Raw genomic sequence first — 21,690 nt, forward strand, 5'->3', positions numbered from 1 at the left:
CACTTTTGAATTTTAATAAACAAGAAAGTGGTGAAAATATGAACTAAAAAGAGATGGACAAAGATGGAATTAGCAGAAATAATGGACACTTTTTATAATTAACTGTCGTATGAATCAAAATAACTTTGGGCTAATTTCTAAAAGGTTACCTAGTATACCAGAATGTTAAAGCAATGAAGTCTAACCATAATAACCTTCTGTATCAAAAATTTATCCATTCCCTGTCAACTAAAGGGAAAAAAATTATCCCCAAAATACAAATATATGCAATAATATATTTACCTTCAAAGACACAAGATTAAACAATTTAATACTTTCTTACATATATAAATGAAAGCACCTTTTATTGCTATTCAAATGTAGTATTATAAATACTTTTGCTTATTTTTATATTTTTATAAGTATCCTATATAATAAAAACCTAATATGCTAAGTGTCTAGTTTCCATTCAACCAATCAATGCATAATATGCAAATGGTATGCTAAGGCTGCCCAACTGCTCATTATGACATGCACTGACCACCAGGGGGCACACAAGTCACTTTGATGTGCACTGACCACCATGGGGCAGACACTCTGACCAGTAAGTTAGCTTGCTGCTGAGGTCCAGGTGATCAGGACTGAGCGAGATGGGCCAGACATGCACTGGAGCCCTCCCATGGTCCCTTCTAAGCTCGCCAACCTCCAGCGTCCGTCCTGGGCCTTGACCTTGTACAGGTGGGGTCCCTTGTCCTGGCCTGTGCCCTCTCGCAGTCTGGGACCCCTTGGGGGATGTTGGAGAGCTGGTTTCTACTCAATCCCACAGGCCAGACCGAGGGACCTCACTGATGCATGAATTCACGCATCGGGCCTCCAGTTATTTATAAAATAAGTGGATACCAAAATAATTTACATACCACAGGAAACTGTGCTAGCTCAATTGGATCAATTAGTATATTCTGAGGACAAATTTATGCAGTATGTTGTTTTGGATGTGCTTCAAGAAAAATAAAATGAATCACATTTCAAAACAAATCCCTTTCAATAATAAATGAAACCATTTATAATTGTTAAGCTCATTAGTCAGCCAAGAACAATACTAGTCTCTTTGAAAAAATGTCTTTATTATGTCAAGCTCTTCACTGGCTTTCTCGTATAAGAGCATTCCTTTACACATTTGGTTGGTACCAAACATTTCAAGTCTTAGTACTGAGAATTGTCAAAAATTGCTTCAAGACTGCTTTAAGAGATCTACAAGGGAAACAAGAGCTCTTAGCAGATTAAAAAGGTAGGATATTAGAATATCTTCTAATGTGGGAAATATTTAGAGGCTGCTATGTGGTTGAAGCAGGAAAGGGATCAGGAGATGTGAAGCAGGAGAGGGATCACATTGAAACAGCTATTAATAAAAGGCCAGCAGGGACATAAAACACCCAGAGAAACTACTCATTCAATATTTCTGAACCAGTAAAACTGTAGGGGACTGAAGGGACTGAAGAAAGATAAATAAAAAAGATGAGAGAGCATGGGGTGGGTATGCCAGAAGGGAAGATGCAAGACAAGAAAAAACAAAGGAACAACTGATTTCCTCCACAGGCATGGGTTATAGAAATAGGAACCTTAAACCTAAAAAGATGATTTTCAGTCTTGTTTAAAAGTTAAAATGGGTTATATGTCACAATGCTATTTAATAAATCTTGCCAAGTAGGAATCCTACAAAAAATTTGAACGCACAAAGCAATTTGAAAATAAGGATATTTATTCCTGAAGGTAACAAAATTACACTGTATAAAGCACATGGTTAAGTGACAGGATGGGTTGGGAAAAAACGTTAAATTATCTCCCATTGGGATGGCTTACTGGGAAAGAACAAGAAGTTTCCCTATATTTTTAATATTAATTTACAGAGTTCTTCCTAGGAAACTCAGAACTACAAAATTCCTGTTTAACTTTATAGGAATGGTAGTCATTCCACTTGAAAGAATGAGATGAATGTGAACTGTTGGAAAACAGAGTATTGTTCATTTAAATGACAGACTTCAGTTTATGTAAAAAATGGAATTTGTTCGATTGCATTGTGAATTCACGCCTGCCACAATGTTAGTTGATTATCTCACTTATAAACTATGCAGCTTCTTCTATTTTTCAGAAACAGGTTTTTGGATATGCTTTTCTCATAGTAGACTGTAAGTAAACAAATGAGGCTTGCAGCACATTCAAATCAAATAAACATCACAAAGCCTGACTCCTCAACAGGGTTAGAGTTAAACATGACACTCAAACTTTATAGGGATTGTTTACTAATATTGAATGATTGCTATAGGCAACTAAAAGTTGTTAAGAAAATGTAACAATTATTGCTACACTTGGACTTCAAGTAGAATCATATAAAGGCTGATATAGGTCCTGCTAACTCTGCACTTCTGACCATATGAAAACCAGAGAATCAATTGGGAGTGAATTGGTTCAATAAATCATCCTTTAGTGCCTATTATCTATCCCAAAATATCTGACTAGCATCAAAGAGTGGAAGCTACTTGAAAGAAGTAAAGCATGCTTCTGAAGGCAAGAGGGGAAGTGTTTCTGGGAGCAGGGATGTAACTCAGAACATATTTAGTTTAGAATGACTTCTCAATGACAAGTTCGATAGATATTACAAAAATATATAAACCTATGTATGTAAGTCAAAAGAAACAAAGTAACAACTACCCCCTACAAGTAAAGAACATTTTAAAAATCATGATTAATAACATCTTAAACATTATTTCCCTTGGGGCCCAGGAGGACTAACTGCTTGTAAGATTCTACTAAGTAATAACTTCTGGAAGGAATTTACTAAATCACACTCTGGTGAGCAGGAAAAGCAAATGAGTTAGGTACACCAGCCTTACTGCATATACGGTACTATAAATCATATAAATACATAAATTCTCACTAAAAGACTTTCTACTTTAGAGAGCTTTACATTTCATACATGAATTAAAACAAAATTACCTTCTTGTACCAACTTATTAGTCACCTAAAATGCTAAAATAGCTGGGAGACACATATATTACTATCATAGCAAGGGCCAAGTTAATTTAAGCAAACTGTTGGTGTATCGCCTACTTTTTAGCAATATCATACTTTATTTACTCCAATATTTTAATAATAAGTTACATATAAATAATACAGTTTCAAAAGATTCAAACAATGAGGAAATAATCATAATAAAATGTGATTGCTTCCTGTTTTATATTCACACCCACTTCTTGCTACTCCCCTTCTAGGAGATAATTACTAACAACCAACAGGATAACATGCATTCCTCCAATTCCCTAACAAGAAATTCACCTTTATGTGTATATAACACGTACGTTTCTTTACTAACCTGGAGAGTTAACAGTAACTACAACAACAGACATTTCCGAATCTCAGTATTTTAACTGTGAAGCTACCTATCTAACAGGGCTGTAGGGGGCCTTGTTCCAAGTGGTCACTTAGAGACCCTGTTAACAAAGGCTCTACAATTCCTAATTGTGTCATCATTGAGGTAGCTTTGTAGGAGCTGAGAGACAGTAGAGGTGGCACAATAGCTCCAGAAAGCCTTGACTCACAAATAACACATGCCACTTTTGCTCACAGTCTATTACTCAAAAAAATGCCACAAAGCCCAATCTAAATATAGCAGAAAATACACAGGTTAACATTTTATGACTCTGATACAATATCTTTTTGTTGAATGTACATATATGGAACACGTGAGCTATGTGTTTTCTTACTACTTGCTTGATTTCAATTAACAATACATCTTGAAGTTCTTTATGCATATATAAGCTTGCACAACTATTTTTCTTGGTTTAATACCATGTCATGGCATAGATGAAACATTTAATCATCCCATTATTGATGAACATTCAGGTTACTTTTTTATGATATAAAAAAGTACACTAAAGGAACACATCAAACATGCTATGGGGTTGATCTTCTCCATATGTTCACTGGCCATTTGTTCTTCATGTTTTGTGAATAGCCTATTATCCTCCTTTGCCCACTTATCTATTACATTGTTTGCCTTCCCTTAATGATTTACAGGACCTTATTAAACATGGTAACATTTTTATTCCAATGCATTTTTTTCTTCACCTTTCTTGACGGTGTTTATTAACTATTACTTGACAAAATATATCAACTTTTTCCTTATATGCTTTCTGGTGTTTTATTGTCTACATAAGATGTTCTCTCATTTCTAAGGTTATGAAAAAATATTATCCTCTTTTTGTTTGTTTGGGCTTTGTAGTTTCAAAACACATTAGCTCTATATTCTAGTTTGGGTAGTAAGATAAATATACACATTTAGTTTTTTTTCTAAAGAGATATCCAATTTTCCTCAACATCGTTTATTATACTATTCATTTTTTAAAATTTAAAATGTTAATCATGTACTAAGTTCTCATTTATACATGCATCTACTTATTTAGTCTTGGTCTGAAATCAGTTTTTATTAGTATAGTTCTGTAGTATCTTCTGAGATTAGGTAGAACAATTCCTTCCTCCACTACTAATTTATTTTGCCTATTTTTCTTGACTATTTTTTCCCGTGAACTTTAGAATCAGCTTTTCAACTTTCAAAAAAATCCCTGCTAGATTATATTTTAAATTATACTGAAACTATGCAATTGTTTGGAAAAAGAAATGGATTCTGTTTTATACTGAGTCTTCCCACCTATTAATACAGTAATCTTACCATATCGCACATTCTCATTTTAAAATGTAGGCCTTTTTAATGGTCTTTCATTCGTGAGTTATTTGCTTTACCCTAGTTCACTGGCTGTTCATGAGGTTTAAAGAAGATTGGTGCTATGCCGAAACTGGTTTGGCTCAGTGGTAGAGCGTCGATCTGTGGACTGAAAGGTCCCAGGTTCGATTCCGGTCAAGGGCATGTACATTGGTTACGGGTACATCCCCGGTAGGGGGTGTGCAAGAGGCAAAACTGGTCGATGTTTCTCTCTCATCGACGTTTCTAGCTCTCTCTCTCTCTCTCTTCCTTTCTGTAAAAAAATCAATTAAAAAAAAAAGATTGGTGCTATATATTAAAGTGATGTGATATCTAAGGTAGAATACTAAAAATTCCCCTGCCTGCAGATTTCAAACCCTCATCCCTGTAATCTCTGAATATGATCTCTCCTGAGGTTATGCCATGTTATATGGCACAGTTGAGTTCAAAACAGAGTAGTAGTGATCTAGCCTCCTGAGACCTTAAAAGTGAAATGCTTCTCTGGTTGGTGGCAGAAGAGGAAGTCAGAGACTCAAAGGCCTCAACACATCATTGCTGCTCTGCAGAGGAGGGGCAACAGGAATAGTACTAGGAGCAGAGAGTAGACCCCAGCTGACAGCCAGCAAGAAAACACACACCTCCAGTCCTGCAAATGAAGGAAGGAAAGGAAGTCTACCAACAACCTGATTGAGACTGGAAATGAATTCCTGCCTATCACTACTAGGAAGTCTCCTCTAACAATCTGAATGAGATTGGAAATGAATTCCTGCCTATCACTGGTAGGTTTCTGACACCTTAATTTCAGTCTTTTGTGAGACCAAACACAGAGAACCCAGGTGAGCTCACTCAGACTTCTGACATACAGGAATTGTGAGCTAACATACAGATATTGTTTTAAACAACTACATTTGTTGTAATTTGTTACACAGTTATAGAAAACTAATCCACATAGGCTCCAAGGCAATGGTTACTACCATTCTCCACCACCATGGATATTCAAGATTCCAGGGAAGAGGAGGAAACACACTCAGAATCACTTTCCTCTTTCTTGCTTGTACTCTCACTGATATTCCCTAATGAAGACTGACAGAAATTAACAACATAACATTTTATGTTTTATAGGGAAATAAAAGGTTAACTCTTCTTTAAAACATTTTAATACTTAATATACAAGGTAAATTAAAAAAATCAAAGGACAAAGAGGAATCTCAAAGTTAATAGGTAAAGCACCTAATAAAAATTGAAGAGTATAATAACTATTATCAAATCTTAGAACACAACATCTATTTCACAAGATGGCAGGCTATATACAATCACCAGGGTTCCCTCAGTATTTTACCTACATATTGACAGTGACTACAATTTTTAAAGGAGACTATTTTGGTAAATAATAATTAATCAGCAATCTCAATTCCACTAGTATAAACTGTCCCACTGTTTATCTTTTGCCTTTAACTGAAAATGCAAATTATTACATAATATGTTTAATTTTAAAACTCTTCATACTCTAAGAAATACTGAATTATTCATACTTTGAAATCAGTTTGGAGAATCCAAACTGATATGTGGGTACATTGTAATTTTTAAAAAGATACATTGAAAGAAAATTTACAATGTTACTTGATGACAAAACTGAGAATAAAATAAGCTTCACTATGTTTTGTCTCCATGCTTCTGTACTATTTGAATCTTTTTAATAAAATATATTGCAGGTAGCACTGATGTAAACATTTTAAGACAAAGGAATAAATAAGATAAAGCAAGAAAAAAGTTACATGATGAATATGAAAGATAACTATTTTAATTTCCAGAGAATTGAGAGTAACATACTAATTTTTAGAATCTAAAGGAAAAAATAGAGAAAATTAAAAATAGAAAGAGTAGAAATAATTGAAAAGAAGAAAATAATGTATCATGGATTAAGTATCAGCTACTAGTTAAAACAATGGAAAATTATATAAAAATGTACTCATTCATTGACTGAAATAAATTTTAGAAGTTTATTTTCTAACTTAAAATTGATTTTTAAAAATATTGACCGGTTCAAGAATTGCCCTTCTCAAAACCCCAATTTCTATATGAAATATAAGTAAGAGGATTACAATGATAAACTTAGGAATCAGTATCTTTCTTGAAGCACTGACAGATGGTCCTATCAGGATGATGGACAGGGATCTTATTTCCTTAATTAATTTATGTTGTTGTCTCCATGGCTTTCAACTCAGTAAACAAACAAAAGGTACTATTAATCTATCAAGGTGTCCCTGCCAGTTGGGGGAATAGGTTTGCAGTCACTGTGACAGTTGTTGGGAAGTTTTCAACTGCCACCTAAAATCTGTTTCCCACCTGCCCGCCAAACTGCCTGGAACCTCACAAAGGAGAATGATTCCTTTGAGCTGACACCTTGCCCTTTCATAAGCACTGTCATTTATAATTTAAATTTCATACTTTGTCATCCATTTACATCTTATTCACTTAACTTACCTGCAAATACAATGCTAGTTCTGATGTAAGGAGAAAGAAAAAAAATAGTCTCATCAATAAACCCAGGAAGGTGGAAACAATGCCTGTTGCCTTCTTTATCCCTATTACAACGCCTGCTACATAGTAAATCCTCAATAAGGACTTGATGAAGGAAATGAGACAGGCACAGGCTGAAATTCAGCAAATAGCTCTGTGCTGCCAAGAAACAACATGGAAAAAAAAATCACAGGCAAATGGCACAACAGGGAAGAAAAAAGATTAACTCTCATGCTATTCCTAAATAAAGCAGTTTTATTTTTCTTTACTTCATAAATTTCTTATTTAATACCTCCATGCATATGCTATTTTAAATAATAAAAGTCAATAATAGAAAAAAATTCCATCATGAAAGGGTTGCTTCCATAATAAAAAAGAGGGAGCCTTATAAGCACTGACAATACCCTAGATAACTATTTAGATGAAGAATAATTTTATACTAGCAGAAGCAAAATTGTATTCAAGCCAGAGACAAATGATTAAAGACAAGGATCCCAAAAATGGCTAATGACTAATCTGTGGCAAAATTAATAGCCAATTGGTTTACAGGAAAGTTTTTTTTTTATATTACCAAAAACATTTTAAATGATCTCTAGAAAGTCATTCAATGAGTGCATATAGGCTATATGTAGGGTTCAATTCAACATTAATCCAAAATTTAAAATATTTATAAAGTAAAATAGTAGTACTATAAATTATTTACTATGTATTTTTAATCATTGCTTTTTAGAATCCTAGTATTAATATTGAGTCTTTACCTAATAAGTCATCCCAAACCCCAAACAGTCTACAATAAATTGTATCTTTTTCATTTTAAATTCTTCTGTGAGATACATGATTTTTTATAAAATGAAACATAATCTATTAATATGTAATCTGTGAGTCAGACCAGTGCTTGCTCCAGAAACGAGGTAGGGAGAAGAGGGTAGAGATAGGCTCTGAAGAGGCACAGGAAACTTTTTTGGGTGACAGACATGTCCTATAGCTCCATCAAAGTGTGTAGGTTATACAAATAAAGCCACTTCTCACAGCACAAATAACTTTGTCACTTAAGATCTGTATAGCTCATTTAAATAAACTGTAGCTTCCTAAAAACAAAAAGACAAAAAAAAGCATATAAAATATTTCTGCTTTTTTCTACTATTATAAAATAGACATATAGAATGAAATTAATTTCAAATTGATACTTTATTTTACAATGTCCAGATTAATGTAATTGGTGTGTGTAGGGTTGGGGGGGGGGTGTTTATTTTAGGGGGAGGGGTAAACTCTCCCCCCACCCACACCCCAGAAAAGTGAAGCAGTAAGTTATTAAGTTTCTCATAATGATAAGTGGCCAAATAGTGTGGTAAAGCATCTTGGCTGTAGGAATAATGGCTAAGAACATAAGTAAACAAAGATTCTTCAAATTATTTTGTTTTAATAACAAAATGAATCCTTTTAATGAAGCCAAATAATCATTGGATTATTTTGCTCTGCTTAAGGAAAAAACTAGTTAGAGGCAAAGTCATTCAATTTATTGCTATTGTATATATATCACTGAAATGGGATATTATTAGTTGCTATCAAGGGTTAGTCATCTAAACACCAGTTGTCTGTTTACAATGCCAGCAATACAGTATTCTTCCTTTTTGCCATTGGAGTTAATGAGATAAAATAATTGAATTAAGATACTTACAATATAATACAACCAATTCAATTTCTTTAACAGCATAGTTAATTCCAATAGTTTAATTTTAACTTTATAGTAGAGCAAAGTACTTAGAATTAAATTAGTGTTTCCACTTAGCTCTAAAATACAGTTTAATAACTATCAAATAATTGATAGAGATATGCCGTGACTTTAGGGATAATTTTAGTAATTTGTATAACTAAAATAATTTAAATTACTATTCAAATGGTGATCAATTATTAATAAACTATGAAGTTTTACATGTGGCCAGAAATTTAAATAATATAAGACTTCAATAAATTTATTATTTTGAAAAAGCAGTTATGGAAAATAGACTCATCAACTTAAGTAAGATGAACAGAAGCTGGAGAAAGTCCAGGAATGAGTAATATAAACTACTAAAAGATTGGGAAATGACTTAACAAAGAAAGCTGAAAATAATTTGAGTTAGTAGGGAATAGAAGACTGGGATGAGAATTAATAACAGTCTTTATTCAACTAGACCTTCAATACTCTCAGCCCATTGAGAAAAGGACTTAAGAAGATAAACTCAAGCAGGAAATATAAGAGCTATAAGTAGGTATGAAGAAAAATTTCCTTTGCTATTTCAAGACTTTATAGCCTAATAACAAAGATGGCTTTAAAATTCTATCTCTGAAAAAGTCAATAGAAATGACCAAAAGTCATCATTCTTCTAACACACGTGTAGCATCTGTAGCAAACATTGTGTATTCTATATCTATATATGCTCACTCTTATTACTTCTAGTCTAGTTTCAAACTACAGTATCTCTTTAAGAGATTTCTCAGATGCTTAGCATCCTATGTGCCCACATATACATCCACCAGAAATATCAGGAATTACTTCTGATGTGAGGAGCCCTGGGCTAATGACTGAATACCATAGACTTCCTCTCCCTGCAAGTGGGGTAACTCTGAGATGCAGCATAACACTAGATCCCAGATAGCTCCAATGTGATCCATATCCAATTAACCACAGATGGAGCTTTTATAATAATAAAATCTGTACTGGATAAAATCCCTTCCCTGTCTCAATTCCCAATGTCTTACTGCCATTTACAAGGATCATTTCCCAAATAAATTACATGCACTAAAATTTGTAAAAAGAGTTTGCTTCTTTTGTACTCAACTAAGGTGTACATAAACAATTTTTAAGGTACCATCTGCCTTTTAATGTATTCAATAATTTCTTGGAATGGTTTCCAATTTTTAAATTTCTTTAAAAACATTTATAACACAACAATAAAAAATTAGTATCTTCCTCCTTTTTTATTGCAATACATTAAAAATAAATAACATCAAAACAGTTATTTAATACTAGCCAGCTATTGTTGTCTGTTATCGCTTAGTCTGAATCCTGCTCTTTTGATTTTAGTGTGTATGTGGGAGTGGGGGAAGCTTAGCAAATATTTGTGAGGTACTGCATATATGCTGCACCAAACTGATCTTATTGATTGCTTCAAATGCGTGACAGAGAATGGAAGAGGGAATAATTTCCTCACTTTGTGATTTAATGTTTTCTTCAAGTTCATTCCCAAAACAATCTGAAGTCTATCTTATCATCTTATCAACTTAAAATAATTTCATATTCAACACTTCAGAAATTATTAAGCTACAAAACAGATAATCCCCAAAAAACTAACTAGCAATCTTTTTCAGAAAAAAAAAATTATTAAAGATCTCTCATGATTCTTTGACCCCTATGTAGTTTTAGAAACTATTAAATAATAAGTTAGGAATTTTAGTCTTAATATTCTGTGTGCCTGTGGCCAACTCACTTTATTTTTCTGTCTCAGTTTCCTTAATCTTAAAATAAGGAAGTCAAAATAGATCCATGTTTTCTCTTCCGTTCGTTCTCTTCTTCACCACTTCAGGAATAAAGAAGAGGGGCAAAAGAGAAGCTCTAGATTTACCACTCTCATTCCTTCAAAGCAGTTCTAGAAAAAAGAATTTTACATACAGACCTGTATAGTACAAGGAGGAAGAGAGGGAGGGAGAGAAGGAAGGAAGGAAAAGATAAAGAGAGGGAGGGAGAAGTAAGGAATCTGAAGAGAGGAAAGGGAGCAGGGGAAGATAAAGATTAAGAGAGGAAAAAAGAAAAGAAATGGACTTTAAAAAATATAGGTAGCCCCTTGTACTTGCTAGGATGACTTCTATCAGAAAAAGAGAAAATAACAAGTGATGGTGAGGATGTGGAGAAATTGGAACCCTTGTGTGTTGGTAGGAATGTAAAGTGATGCAGTGACTATGGAAAACTGTGTGGCAGTTCCTCAAAAAATTAAAAATAAAGATTAACAAGAAAAACAACCATGGGATCAGATGACATTTAAGATCCCTTTCAGCTTTAGAGTCTTTGTATTAATACTGACAACTTAATTGGTATCATAGAAGTGATACAAGGTTCATGAACAAAATTAAAATAAAAACATTATTTATCCCATAAATATTATTCACAGTATTTGCAGCATACTGTATGTATCCTAACCATCTACACTAATAAAAGAGAAAAATGCTAATTGATTGTACCTTCGCTACACCCACAGCCAATCAGAGCAAGTATACAAATTAACCCAACAAAGATGGTGGTTAATTTGCATATGCTGAGGGAGGGAGGAGTGAAGACTAAAGACAGTTTAGAAGGAAGAGGGAGGAAAAGGCTGAAGGCAAGGTGACTGCCAGAGGGAAAGCGAGGGCAGGAGGGGCTGCAGCTGCCTGTGTGCAGCAGCAGTGGCAGCACACAGGGCCATGGCAGCTGCTTGCAGGAATCTTCCTGCAAATGGGCTCCTAGTTAATATAGATAATTCAAGGAATAAGTTTCAGTGACTAATACTTTTTCATGTTCTCTACAGAGATTCATTAAAATATTACCTAAATGTTGGAAATCTAATGGCCAAATAGAAAGTTCTGTAGGTTTAAGATAACTGTTAATCTTTCTACAAAGCTGTCACATCTCCACCTTGAAGGCCATTAATGAAGGGCAGTTTATTTTATGTTGTCAGAGCATAACATTATAACTCTTATGGTCACATCTGTGTCAGGATGAGCTGTATATGTCTACCACTCTACCTTGATTCTCAGTTCCAGTGAGTAGGTTCTCACCAAGCTCTTGCTTATTCATCTTGTCTACCTCTGTTCATACACTGAAGAAAGAAAAGAATAAATATACAAGGAAAAAGACAGATGTAAAGACACTACAATGGGTCATCTGACTCAACCTCCCATCAGAGGTTCTTGTGCAACATTGTTCTGTATTCCTCACTTCCTAGACCTCTCATCTCCCTGCACAGATTCCCTGATTTTCCTTGAGCTATTCCATACTTTTCTCTCCCAGAAATATTCTCTTCCAATTTTCCTTGTCAACTCCAAATTTCCTTAAGCACACAGCTCAGAGGTCATTCCTTGGTAAAGATATTACTGACCTTTATTCCCAAGAACAATCCCATTTCTACACTGAGGCACTTTGTGTCCAATTCTGTAACAACCAGAGGTCCAGTGCACAAAATTCATGCATGGGTATGGTCCCTAGGCCTGACTGGCGATCAGGCGAATCTGTGGGGTGACCAATGGGGTGATCTGGGGGCCCCCACTGGCACCTGCCTTGGCAGGCCTGGTGCTACATGCTCGTCGGTCTTGCCCCCCACAGCTGCTGCTGGTCCCATAGGGGGAGCCGACTGCTGGGGCAATTGGGGATGTGGGGGGTAGGCCACTGGCATCTACCTTAACTGGCCTTGGGCCTGTGGACCGTGGGCAGCTCCTGCATTGAGGATCTTCCCCCTAGTGGTCAATGCATGTCATAGCAATTGGTCATTCCACGGGTTGTTCTGCCATTCAGTCAATCTGTGTATTGGGCTTTTATTATATAGTATATATTTCTCCATAAAAATTTTAGCTTTCTATAGTCAGATATCATGTAAAATTAGCAACATTTAACACAATGTCTGGCAAATCTTCTTAAAATAAAGTATCCCAAACAATGACCTAATACTAGATGAGAAAAAAGTTTTAAATCACTTAGCAGAATCATAAAATATTACTATTCAACTATTTAAATTAGGGATGTCGAACTCAATCAGAGAAGGGGCCAAAATCTAAAATCCAGCCTAAATCGCGGGCCGAATGGTTTACTGAACAGTCATAAACTGTCATTGTGATGGAAACGCAGCGGAGTGCAGTGATGACAGCGCAGTGCGGGCCACATTGCAAGGCCTGGCGGGACGGATTTGGCCCGCGGGCCTTGTGTTTGACACATGTGATTTAAATAGTGGAGCTCTTAGTTTTACAAATATTCAGTGGAAATAGCCAACTAAAGGGACTTCATATTTGATTGGTACAGTAATATTTATTTCAATTGTAGATCAGCATGCTCCTTTGAAAAACCTTACGTTTTATATTGTATACTAAAAACTAGCAGTTCTGGTTCTAAAAATAAATATGTTTTTCAAGAGCTAAAATCATTGCCTTTTGTTTTTATACAAAAAGACACACAACTAGAATTCATTTAAAAATGTAACCCCATCTTTTACTGCCACTGTCTTAATTATGAGAACACTGTCCCCTTGGGGAACTAAGCCAATGGGAATCAAATCCCAAGTAAGAGCAAACCAGAGAAAAAAATCTTTGATTCTGTTGATTAAATGAGATACTGTTCTCAAAGGAGAGGAACTCTATTTATGTCTATAAGATGCTCAGAAAGCAAACCTCTTGATCCTGAACAGAAAGGTAAGATATAAGAATGATACAGTTCACTACCTCAGGCTTCCCTCTCAAACTAACAAGGGGATGCATTTAAGTTACTATTGATCGAATTTTGATCCAATAATATTCTATTACAGATTCAACATATTATAGGCAATCTTTTTTTGCCTTAATCACTATTCATTGCTTTCACCAAAATAATTTTTTCATGGGTGTATTACTGGTTATGATTATAGTAGTACTACTGTACATTACAGGAATATGGCAAAAATAAGGACATAAATGATTCACTGTTGAAGCTGTGGTCTAAGATGAGGATCTTAGGAGTATTCTTATAAAATTTTGATTCCTAAAATCTATTTCCTAAAGGTTGTGGCATAATTTTAAAAGTACCCCATGATCTATTGGAGAAGATTAATTTATAATATATCATTATTAAAGACTTCCCTCTGCATAAAACCAAACTGACAATTTTGGTTGGATCTCTTTCCCAAACCAAATGTCACTTATTCTTTTGACCACAGGGCATATAATAGACTCACTCTCCAGAATATATAATAACTTAGGAGGAAATGCAAAGTATGTGAGAGATGGATAGAACCAAAAAGAAATTATAGCCTCATAGTTATTCCATTCATTTTGATAATTCAAATTCTAAACAAAGATTCATTTCCTAAATAGAAATTATATGAAAATAAAGGTCCCCATAAAAATAAATTCCTGAAATGAACTTTTATCACAAAAGAAACTTCAATGTCCCAGTTACATACCCAAGACTTTCTAGAAACAAACTGAGTCCCTGGGAAAGAAAATGTAAAGACTAGAGTGCAGTGTCTGATAATAAAAGAATTAAAACAAAGATGACAGATTCTATGAAAAAATATTTCTTTGGAGTCAAACAACATCTCCTCAGCCCCAGGTTTCCACCCACTTGAAATGTTATGTTTAGAAGAAGAAGTATACAGACAACACACTTGCCCACTTTGATAGAAAAAGATGTGGGGCCCTTTTCTAGGAAAAGGGAAGATAGCAGAGATGTAGAGAGAAGAGGAACCATAATTTAGAGAACAGTCAAAACTGAGAACCATGAAAGGGAGAAAAAATATCTTGGAACCCTGGTTAAAGGTGGGTTAGGACTTATTCTCAAAGTCAGCATCATTTATAAAATAACTAAAGCCAAGGATTAAAACAAAAAAAAAGAAAGAAAATTCTGATGTTTACCTAGGTTCTACTTTACAAAGAATCTAAATTGGCCAGCTATGGGAAAGAATGGAATAATAAGAAGGCATTTCCCTTCCCCAGCATGGCTTAGTGGCTGAGCTATGACATATGAACCAGGAGGTCATGGTTTGATTCCTGGTCACGGCACATGCCTGGCTTTTGGGCTCAATCCCTAGTGGGGGGCATGCGCTAGGCTGTTGATTAATGATTCTCTATCATCACTGGTGATTCTATCTCTCTGTTCCTCTTTGAAATCAATAAAAATATACTTTTTTTTTTTTTTAAAGAAGGCATTTTCCATTTTCTGGTTCAGTTCTAGGTTAAGCGGAATCAGAATACCCCTCAGATTTACACATAAAATGACCAGTTTGGAGACTAATGTATAAGAAACCCTAACAAATTAGGGAAAGAGAAGGAAGAATTGTTCATTTCTGGTCACAGTCTATAAAGGCACATTAGGCAAAACAGTCTTCTCGTAAGGATGACAGGATTTCTTTCTAATCAAGATACTGAACTTTTACAGATTTTAGTGAATTGGGAAACAATGCCTATATTTGGAAGCTGAAAATCTATGGTGTTTTTTAAATTAATGAAAAGCTACAAAAGATAGAAATTTTGATAAATATTAACTGGACCATGCAAACTTTCCTCTCAATTTTCCATTCCTGAAAGGTGATAAGTTGGTTCTTAAGATCATAAAGAATAAATGAAGAACCACACAGTAATTTTAGAATCAACATTTTATTTGGTACTTATTATAAAGTGAGGAACTTTAAGAATATAAAGAAATATAACTACATATCATGATTTTGAAATTGTCTGATTTCTCAATATTCCAACACATATCATTTTACACATATAAACATTTTAAAAAGTAAGCTATAGGCTTTCCCTTTACATCAAAGTGATCATGGCAAAGACACAATGAAAAGTTTAATCAACAGAAGTAACCACCTTTGACATCAACACCATAATTTCAAATCCATCCTGGGTCAGTGGCAAAAGCTAGAAGATTTTAAAGATATTCTAAGACAGTTTAAACACTCAAGATGCCATTAGAACATTAACAAAACAAAAATTATAGACAAGTAAGAGCAATAAGAAATTCCTATAGCATTAATCTCATCAGATGCAGACAATTTACAACCACAGGGGCCATACAGTTGCACCAAGGAGCTTCAAACACAACACTGTTCTAGCAGGGGGGAAATTACAAAGGAGAAAGCAGTCCTTCTAAATAATTCTGAAAGGACAACTGAATGGCCACCTCCAGACAAATATCACATTAATCCATTACATAAAATAAAACACTTTGTTGACAAAAAGAAAATGAGTGTTCCCAGCTTCTTTGCTTGGTATAAGGGAATCTAAGGTACCACCTGCCTTGAGTGTCCAAAAGGAATGAAATAAATTAAGGAACTGAAAAATATACCTTTGGGAACAAGCCATATGGCATAATACCATGTTTTCCAAAATGTGGTCCACCTGTACATAATATTTTTTTCTGAGGACATGAACAAAGTATGTGTATATGTTATCTTTTATTTATGGCTGGTGGTGATACTGGTTTTTCTCTTCTGGTAGCAATTTCACTTTTGGTTTTCAATATATGTATCTAACATAAAAAGTGATTTTATTTAAGAAGCAAGCAGATCCCCTTCATCAACTCCATGACACAAGGTGACTGGCTTCCACAACTTTGGTACAAGTGTGGTTTATTTTTTATTTAAACTCTGAGGAAGACTAAACAGAGGTGATGTTGATACCACATGAAAAAGAGAAGGGTTAAGTGAATTAGTACAAGAAACACTCAACTGTTTTCCTCTACTCAGCTCCTAGGAGCCAAGCATTCATCCACTTGGCAGGAAGCTAAAGAAGTCTTCTTTAAAAATATGACCAGTGTAAGAGGGTCCCTAGTTAAAAAGCCCAGAATATGACACTGTACTAAAGTCAACCATAACTAATCATGCATTCAAACCACCCATTTATCCTCAGAATTTTAAATATGAATAAACATCCAAAGATTATCAGACATCTGAGAAAAGCTTCTAAAACAAATGATAGAGTAAAAAAAAGTAGCTTGAAAGAATCTGAGTATAAAATAGAGGGAAAAAATCAACAACTTAAAAAGAAATAAAGTATGATGGTATGAAAAGGTACAGGAAATTTTTTAAAAGCCCTTGAAAATTATAACTATGTTAGAAGAAGTGATGAGTTAATAATAAATGAAAATATTGAAGACAATCTGCCAGAACTGAAGAACATGAATGTTCAGATTGAAAAGGACCACCAAAATTCCAGCACAACATATACAAATACCCACATCAAGACACAACATCATAAATATAAAAAAAAAACAACAACTGGGATTTAAGACATTACATAAACGTTCAGAGAGAAAATAAATCACAAAAGATCAGGAATTAGAGTAGTGTTTGACTTTTCCATAGCAATCATTTTGAAATTCTGAAAAATATTATTTCTAATCTAAAACTCTGTACCCATTCAACTACAAAACAACTGATAAATAAATTATCTCTCAGACACATAAGAGCTCAAAAGATTTACAGTTTTTTAGGAAGTTACTGGAAGTTGTGCTCAAGCAAATTAAGAAAGAATTTAAGACACTGAGTCAGGGAACAGGAAAGCCAACCTAAGACAATCCCAGGATGATGGCAAAAGGAGATCCTAGCTGAGCAACGGACACTGAATCCAGACTGGAGAGATCAAAATGCTCTGAGAGACTTCCTTAAGAAAACATCTGATCATTAAATCCAGCAAGTATGTTTTGTAGGAACCTACACAGTTCACTATATGGCTAGATTTATATAACACTCATACATATAATGGAGATATAAGTACTGAGTAATGGTCTACCAAAATTAAAATAAATTATTAGGTTGAAACATATGAAACTGTTTGTTGTTTTTGTAGATTAAAAATGAATATAGTTAACATAGTATACCAGGAGCTTAAGGGGTGGACAGTTTGTGTGTGTGTGTGTGTGTGTGTGTGTGTGTGTGTGTGTGTTAAGAACCAGAAAGAGGGATATGATATGATAATGTGTTAAACTCAAATACACACAAAAAAGTAAAATAGTGCATCTGGCATAGCTCAGTGGTTAAGTGTTGACATATGAACCAGGAGGTCACAGTTTAATTCCCTATCAGGGCACATATGGGATTGAAGGCTTGATCCCAGTGGGGGGCATGGAAAAGGCAGCTAGCTGATCAATGATTTTTCTCTCATCATTGTTGTTTCTTTCTCTCTCTCTCTCTCTGTCTCTTTCTCTCTCTCCCTCCCTCCTTCCCTCTCTGAAATCAATAAAAATAAATTTTTTTAAAAAACACAATAAAATAAGTATTATTTTTTACAACATGGAAGTAAATATCAAAATAATAGGTAGAAAGAGGCAAAAACAGTTGCCTCTGAGAAGTTCATAGGATTAGAAGGAGATTGAGGACTGTTTTTTCTTTTTTTGTGTGTGTGTTTTTTTAAAATAATAAACTTGTCAAACTATTTGACTTCTTAAATTACTATATAAGATCTACATAGTAATTATCTGATGATATCTAAACTCAGTAAAAAGATTTTTTAAGAACAGGAAAGAGGGAGAGAGGAAGGGAAAAAAGAAGGGAGGAAGAAAAGAGACTAGGAGAGAGGGGCAGGTATGCAGACATTTCACTGTCTCAAGAGGGCACTTTCTGGGGATAGGAATATGATGTCTACCACATTACTGTAAGAGACAGATACTTCCACGACCATTCCTCTTTCAGAAATGAGACAAAAATCCAACCAGAGTGTGTGCTATTGTTCAACATTTGCTTAATATTGATAGATTATCTTTTTAAAATTCGATATAACACTGTCCTAATAGTTCTCCACCTGCTCTTTGGACAACATGTCATAAGCCACCTCTTCTGAGTAATGTTCAGCATCCAGAAATTGGTGATGACATCAATAATAGCAGAGGCTTTTAAAACACCATTTTGGGTAGACTTATTTATGAAAAATAAAGATAAGAAAGATAAGAAACACAATTAGTAAATTGAATCATATGAAACTGTTGCTTTTTATAGATAACAATTATATATAGTTCGACTCATACTATAAGTGTAAGTGTGTGTGTGTGTGTGTGTGTGTGTGTGTGTGTGTGTGTGTGATAGAGACCAGGAGGGTGAGCTAAAAACAAAACTTCAAATATCTTTAACTCTGACTCAAAGAACTTTGCTAATTCTAGCACTCTTCCTGCCACACCAACTTCTATCTTGTGAAAAGAATATTACCTTGAATCCCTCTATCATTTAGGAAAAGATATTACTCTCCCTACTTGTTTATAATTATAAGAGCAAGATTTGCTAAAGATTCTCCTTGATACTAAAAAATTATGGGAAAATCTAAAATGTCAACATGCTCTGTGACATAACCTTTCTCACTTATTTTCTCTCCACTGCAGAAGAAATGACAGGCCGATGTGTGCACAGTCCACATGCAGAACTATTAGCTGGCCTGAACAGCATTAGTTTGTCAGTGTCTTTCCCAAACAAGCCAAGTGCCGAGTATGAATCAGCCCTGTAGTAAACATGTGATGAGGAATTCATTCATTCTCAATTTTTTAAATGGAATGAATCGGACCTCCAGACCTTTAAGATAATTTAATTTTCATTAAAAAGCATTTATCACTCACCCAGGCACTTTCTAAAATATCACAAAGACAAAATCTCTGCCTACAAGGTACATCCATCTTCTCCTTTATTAAGTACTGCTGTGAGGCAATTACAGAAAAACATGATTGCTGACATTTCAATATGAAAAAAAAAAATAGGAAGTTGTGATAAAGAGCAGTGAGGGGAAAGAGGAGACTAAAATCTCCTTCAGGTGGTCAAGTCAGAAACAAATGTTCTCTTTAAGATTTAAGAGGCTCTTTCAGAATAGGAATTGTATTGTTTGAGTATTTACATTGGTATCCCTACAATCTAGCAAAAAACAATCTAGACTATCTAGGAAGTGCTCAAGAAACATGTGCTGAATTAACTCATGAACTGAACTAGGCCTATCTTAGCACCCACTGTGCCAGAAAGGATAATTCAAATCATTCTTGAACACAGTCTGCACAACGAAAGGCTCAGCATCTGCTCTGACAACAGCGGCTCCTTACCTGTTGCTGTACTGGTACTTGCTGTACCACCTGTGTAGGCACTGCTGCTTGACTAGCCACAGATGTCTGTAAAGTCACTGTTGAACCTGTGTCCGACCCAGTCTCTGATGTCTGCATGATGGTCTCTGAAATATATTAAAATAGAAATAAAGTTTGAAATGCTCCCTTTGCGTGACTAGCAGCATTACATTTGCTAGCAGCATTACTGAGACTTTCAACTCTCTGAAAGCTCCTTACCCCAAAATACTGTCATGAAAGTTCACACATATTTATAGTTATTTTGACCACATTTTAAATAAATACAGAAAATTACTAATCCTAGTATCTTCCTTAGTTAGGTCTCATATGTTATAATTGTTTTCAATTATTTATAAACTACTAGAAGCCCAGTTCATGAAAATAAAAATTCATGCACTGGGAGAAAGGGGGTCCCTCAGCCTGGCCTGCCCCCTCTCATAGTGGGAGCCCTTAGGGGTGGGAGGCAACCTGGTGGTCAGGGGAAGGCAATACTCCATTACACCTCTGCTGCTGCCAGTGCCAGCAAAGCAAACCTTGGCCAGCCCTGGTTACCTGAGCCTCAGATGTCCCTGGGTGGCTGGGCAGCCACCATCCGAGGTTTGCATGTGCCTTGGGCTGGCCCTGGGCAGCTTGGGGCTGAGGGGACTGGGGGACTCTGGAGCAGGCCAGCAGAGTGGCCAAGCCCACCCCCAGGAGGCACCCACAGCCACAAGATGGCAGTGCCTTGTCAGGAACCTGCCACCCTGACAGGGCTGAGAGGACTGAGTGCTGCAATCTTGTGGCTAAGAGCACTGCCATCTTTGAGGGAAGGGCAGTCAATTAGCATATTCCCTCCTTTTTGGCTATGGGCACCACCATCTTTGCAATGCATGAGGTTCAATTAGCATATTCCCTCTTTATTAGATAGGATAGCCAAAAATTATGTCAAGATACTCAATTCTCAGAATATAAAACTTAACTGTATGCAAATTATGTTATAAACCATACTTTCTAGACTATTTATAGATTATTAGGATATTACCAGAGGTGTACAATTTAGGAAAAACTATTTATAAGGTCCTTCCCAATTTTCAAACTTGCTATTCACTGATCTAAAAAAATTAATATATATCCAAAAATCAACTGATATACCCTAAACTTAGCTGAAGCACCAACCTAATTTTCTTGTCTTGTGATATGATATGGTACTAAAATAAAAGTTTAAGTATATTCTTATAAAAAGATAGACAAACATTAATTTGAGAGATGGGTAAGACAACTATTACATAAATGAGACTTGTAAACAAAATCATGAAATATTATCTTTGTCATTAACAATTCAAAACAGCATATTTTTCAGTTCTCATCTGTCTGACCTACTAACACAGGATTGAATTTTACAGCATGTATGCTAACAAGTGTGGTTTCTCAGCCACCTGGCCTCTGCATTCCCTTGTGCTACTTAAACACACAAAAGATTAAATATTAATTTCTTTGCTATTGAGCAGGAACAAGAATTCTAATTTTCTTTACGGGGAGGAGGGGGGATAAGGACAAAAAATATTTAATTGGTAGCCTAAGAAAAATACTGCATTATGGTTTAAATCTGTGAACAATATGGTGAACATTAATTTTCCTAAGAAAATTCTGAAAGCATATTCAATTCTTTCAA

At 35.0% G+C, this 21,690-nt stretch overlaps 1 protein-coding gene across 4 annotated transcripts in view; it reads right to left on the reverse strand.

Moving 5' to 3' along the window:
- The window catches only part of RFX3 (regulatory factor X3), a 269,949-nt gene that overhangs the window by 110,982 nt on the left and 137,277 nt on the right, over nt 1-21,690 (reverse strand). For all 4 annotated transcript variants that reach the window (XM_036433933.2, XM_036433934.2, XM_036433932.2 and 1 more), the window contains one exon: nt 20,022-20,146. In XM_036433933.2, coding sequence (XP_036289826.1) covers nt 20,022-20,138 — 117 coding nt within the window. In that variant the 5' untranslated portion in view covers nt 20,139-20,146. The remainder of the gene's footprint in view (nt 1-20,021; nt 20,147-21,690) is intronic.

The sequence above is a fragment of the Pipistrellus kuhlii genome, unplaced genomic scaffold (assembly GCF_014108245.1).
Source record: "Pipistrellus kuhlii isolate mPipKuh1 unplaced genomic scaffold, mPipKuh1.p scaffold_m20_p_12, whole genome shotgun sequence".
Classification (NCBI taxonomy): Eukaryota; Metazoa; Chordata; class Mammalia; order Chiroptera; family Vespertilionidae; genus Pipistrellus; species Pipistrellus kuhlii.